The sequence below is a fragment of the Lactuca sativa genome, chromosome 8 (assembly GCF_002870075.4).
Source record: "Lactuca sativa cultivar Salinas chromosome 8, Lsat_Salinas_v11, whole genome shotgun sequence".
NCBI classification, from domain to species: domain Eukaryota; kingdom Viridiplantae; phylum Streptophyta; class Magnoliopsida; order Asterales; family Asteraceae; genus Lactuca; species Lactuca sativa.
In genome coordinates, this window is record NC_056630.2 from 179,436,875 (window position 1) to 179,441,642 (window position 4,768).

General features: G+C 33.3%; 1 protein-coding gene across 1 annotated transcript; it reads right to left on the bottom strand.

Annotated features, from left to right (window-relative positions):
- Positions 1-2,916: 2,916 nt before the first annotated feature.
- Positions 2,917-4,434, bottom strand: LOC111885748 (protein LURP-one-related 10). Its single transcript, XM_023881991.2, has 3 exons — positions 4,029-4,434; positions 3,624-3,857; positions 2,917-3,483 (listed from the first exon to the last, which is right to left on the bottom strand). The coding sequence occupies exons 1-3, from the start codon at positions 4,260-4,262 to the stop codon at positions 3,277-3,279; spliced, it is 675 nt and encodes a 224-aa protein (XP_023737759.1). The 5' UTR covers positions 4,263-4,434; the 3' UTR covers positions 2,917-3,276.
- Between the last annotated feature and the right edge of the window lie 334 nt (positions 4,435-4,768).

A 4,768-nucleotide genomic window follows, 5' to 3' on the forward strand; every position in this document is an offset into this window, starting at 1 on the left:
AGCATAACACTAAATCTTTTGGGAGTCGCAGTCGCATGCCAGGAGAAGTGAATGTGATGTTGCAGTGGTCTGTTAGATATAGACAGAAAGGAGGGACATGGATGGAGGAAAAGGGTGGCCTGGTGGTTCTAGGGTTTTTATACAAATGGTGGTGTTAGTAACCAACGATGGTGATTGACCATGGAGTTTCGAGACCTTGACTTTAATGGAGCTATTGTTCTACTTGATATGGAAATCACTCTAAATTTGTAGTTGTAATACAACTCTTCTATTGATTGAGAGGCTAAGAAAGTACTTGAGGAACTGAAGATCGAGGGAAGTAGATGAAGGGTTTTTGAACTGAAACCGTAGTTCCAACAATAGTCATGGTTCCAAAAACTGTACCCCTTTGATCAATTTCATGGCCTGGTGACCAAAAAACCTTCGATTTCACTAAGAACCGGAACCCTAGTTCCAACAATAGTCGATTTTTGGTATTTGATTGAGAGAGAGAGAGAGAGAGAGAGAGAAGAACGATTGAAAGAAGGTAGAGGAGAGCTTGGCGGGTTTTTAATTTTTTCAGAATTTCATTTCCCCCTTTCCCCCACTATTAAAGGATGGAACGCGCGTTCCATTAAAAAATATAAAGCGACATCCTTAGACGACGCGCATTTTATTATAGGTGCCCTCCGTGTTTTTTTAGACACTAATTTAAGGGTGCAATAATGCGTGTCTTCTATCCTAAATTTTTTTGAAGAGATGACATTTTTCTAATGTCACTCTCCTTTGCGTAACATAGATCAATGAGCGTCGTATTTTGCGCGTCGTAAAAGGCCTTTTTTCTTGTAGTGGTTTTTATCAAGGTTGTAAAAATTGTTCGACGGTCGACTAATATTAAGAGATTAATCGGTCTTGGAGGGGATTAATCGGGACCATAGATTATTAATAAAATATTAAAATTAATCAAATATTTATATATCTTAAGAAAAACAAGTACTTCAAAATTAGAAAATAAGAAAATTTAAAATTTGAAAATACGAAAATATGAACATTTTGGTATTATATTTGAAATTTTGAAAATTTGAAAATTTTGGAGTAAAAAAAAGAGTTGATTTTTTGAAATTTTTTTGACCTTTTTTGACTTTTTTTTTTGACTTTTTCAACTTTTGTTAACTTTTGTTGACCGATTAATCCTGCCAAAGCCGACTAATCCTAAATTTCCGATTGATACCCTAATTTTCGACGGTTGAAGAACGCCAAACGATTAATCCACGATTAATTGCCAATTATCCCAATTTCTACAACGATGGTTTTATAGTCAAAACTACGTTTATACTAATGAATTATAAAAGTAAAAAGCATCATATTCTACCCTTGTAAACATATACTAGTAAAATATATTTGTTTATTGTTTTGACTTCTTGTATTTTTATAATAAAAAATGTGTATAAACTAATGAGTTATAAAAGTGACAAGTATAATGGGTTTTACACTTGTAATCCCACATACATAAAAAATATTTGTTTGTCTACATAACTTATCAAACCTAAGTTATGAAAGTGCCAAGTATAAAGAGTTCGCGACCCGACTCGTCGAGTCAGATGAGGGACTCGTCAAGTCCTTTACATGCCATCACCATACAGTTGATTTTAAACGATTTCAATGCATCCAATTCATAGATCTGGATTTCTAGGGCTTGCATAACACGTAAAGTTGCCAACTTTACGTGCAAACATAGTGATATGAAGCTAAAACATCAAACTAGGCTAGAAATGGAGACCAAAGGTTTGGGATAGGGCCTTGGTTGAATAAAGGTGGCTACCTTGAGCTCCTGGAGCTCAAGGGTGTCCAGATTTGAAGTCCATAACCCCATGAGAGCTCCAATTCTCGGGGTTATCCTTGAAATGACCCAAAAGTGAGAAAAACCAACATATATGAAGATCAAATAAGGGAATGATCAAGTTTAAGGCTTGAACTTTCTACCTTATTCTTCTTCTACAAGCTCCAAAATGTACAAATTCACTTCAAATTGGCAAGAAATCACTCAAGCTCACTAATGGAGGGTTAGGGTTTCAAAGAAGGTGTTGTGCAAGTGATGGAGGCTGGAGTGGGGCCTATAATGACGTTTAAATAGGGTACAAACCCTAAAGATTAGGGTTTCATCCAGCCTGGCCGACTCGCCGAGTCGGGAATTTTGACTTGTCCCACCAATCTCCACGTGCTGTCCCGTATCTACTCGACGAGTTAGGGCTACCGACTCATTGAGTAGCCCTTATAAAATGGAAAATAAAATAATTAAAAGTACATACCAGGATCGAGGCGTTACATGAGTTTTGCAGGGATTGAACTCCCAACCTCTGACCCACGTGGGTATTAAACCAGATACCTTTTCCCAGCTAATAGATGTGTATTTCATAAAGTGGCCCCAACATTTATGTGAATTATACAATTTAGGACTCAAGGGGTATAGTAACCATCCGTTTCTTACAAAGGTTGACATCATGGTCCAACATTTAATAAATATTTTCATTTTATGATCTTATTTCAAATTTACAATATTATGTATTGTGTTCAGATATTTTTCATACTACTAAAAGTATTATTAACTTTAAAATATAAAAAAAGAAATTACGCCATTAAATAAGAGCTAATTGGTATGTTCAAAACAAAATCAATACTCGAAATGTTTTATTAAACCTTTTTATCATAAATTTTAGTTTTAGGTTTATGAAACAAAGACAAATATTAAACATGTTTTTGGTTTTATAAAGATTTTTTGTTTTTGTTTTATAATTTTACATATGAAATATAGATATTAAAATAATAAAACAATGAGACCCATTTATGAAATTCACATCTACGTCCACAAATTGCTTAATAATGAAAGTGGACTATAAGGACTTAAAATAATATATAGGAAGAATTGCTAAAAAAATATTGTTTAATACAACATCATATTTATTAAAAAGCTGAACACATACATCTGGACTATTGCTAGATATTTATATTACAATGTTTGATACTATTGAAGAGCACTTCTTAATAGTTACACAAACTTCAAAAAAAATTCCAAAGCAACATTTATTCTTCGGCACTAGGATACAACTAATTAACATGTCCAGATTATAACTTAATTACTTCTAATTAACACAATTAAGGAACCATAATTTGAGCCTATCATGGTAATCATACCATATCAATCACGATGTGAAAAGATGATATGAATTGCCGGATAAGCCATATATAAACCCGTTGATGCATGGAAGAATTTAAGAGTAGAGAATGCAACTAATATGACTATAAAAGGAGTATTGTGCCAACAACCTCAGTCACACCTCCAACAACTTGCACAGCACCTTTACTTTTTTTGTCAGAGTCTTCCATAGCCTCAATAATTGCTATAATTGTGATCACAAACGCAAAGTCCACATTGGGAGAAATGGTCACCTTGAATTTCTCATTAACGAACTTTACAATATTCTCCGATAACTGCATTTTGGACATCTACAGGAATAAATATGTCATTAGTAAGTTTCAGATTGAGCTTTAAGTTACTTACAGAATTTTTAGAGTTATACAGACATAACTGAAAACATGGAACTCTACTAGAAAACCAACTAAAAAAGGTTTGAAAATTAAATTACTTGGGCTATTGTGGTTGAAGTATCTCCCATATAAATAGTGCAGTTTCTCTTCGACCAGCTTCCTTCGACCTTAAAATCACAAACATTTTTACTACTGGTTTTGTTTGCCAAGAACACATTTACATCACTCTTAAACAGCTGGATCACGCAATGTTTTTTTGTGGTAAATATCATATCCGATTTGCTTTCACTGTCACCCCTGAATACATACCATCCATCGTGTGCAGTCATGCTCTGGAAAATAAATTAGTCCATTTAAATGTTAAATTTAGCATCAAAATTTCAAAACAATCCAAAGAACTATATATATATATATATATATATATATATATATATATATATATATATATATATATATATATATATATATATATATATATTAAAAGTTAAAGTTAATAAAGTCACCTTATTGCGCATCAGAACGATGGGTTGGTCATCAACATCGAGTAGTACTCGCTGCTCATGAAAGAACGAGTCGCATGGTTTCACTTTGAAGATGATTTTATGGTTAATATCTGTAATCAAAAGGATTCCGCTTGAAATTCTATCAACTATAAGATCGAGTTGATGTGGTGCCAGGAATTGAGACCCTATCACAGAAACCGGAGAGGATGAAGGTGCTTTGTTGGATTGAGCCATCGCCAATACTCCACACTGCAGAGAGGTCGTTCTTGATAGAGAGTGTGAGTGAAAGGCTTCTTATCAGACTATAAGGAAGATTTGTCCCTATGGGCCGATTACTTTTCTTGGCTTATATAGGAAGTTTCTCAGACGCAACGCAGGATTGTATTGGCAAATTAAGCCTGACCTCGTCTCTGGTGTAGTGCTCTCTTATTTGGTGAGAATGACGACATCCACACCTCCGTACATATTTGTTTTTAGATAGGTTAGCACAAGGGTTAATTATTTTGTTTAATCTGTTTGAGAAAATATGATAGTTGCATGGATAATCAATATTTGAACTTAAATTCTTAGTTATTTACTGTATATTATTTGGTAATAAAAGTTGCAAATAAATGTTAAAAATATAACAATGATAAACAATATCTCGTGATTTTAAATTTATCAATAAGTTATTTTTTACTGTTGTATGTTGTGTAATTACTTTATATTTATTTATTAAATAAGAAATGACATAATTAAAT

Coding starts and splice junctions, on each gene's coding strand:
- LOC111885748 (XM_023881991.2), bottom strand. CDS start 4,262: ATGGCTCAATCCAACAAAGCACCTTCATCCTCTCCGGTTTCTGTGATA. Junction 3,858..4,028: donor TCGTTCTGATGCGCAATAAG/GTGACTTTATTA, acceptor TTTATTTTCCAG/AGCATGACTGCACACGATGG. Junction 3,484..3,623: donor CTTCAACCACAATAGCCCAA/GTAATTTAATTT, acceptor TTATTCCTGTAG/ATGTCCAAAATGCAGTTATC.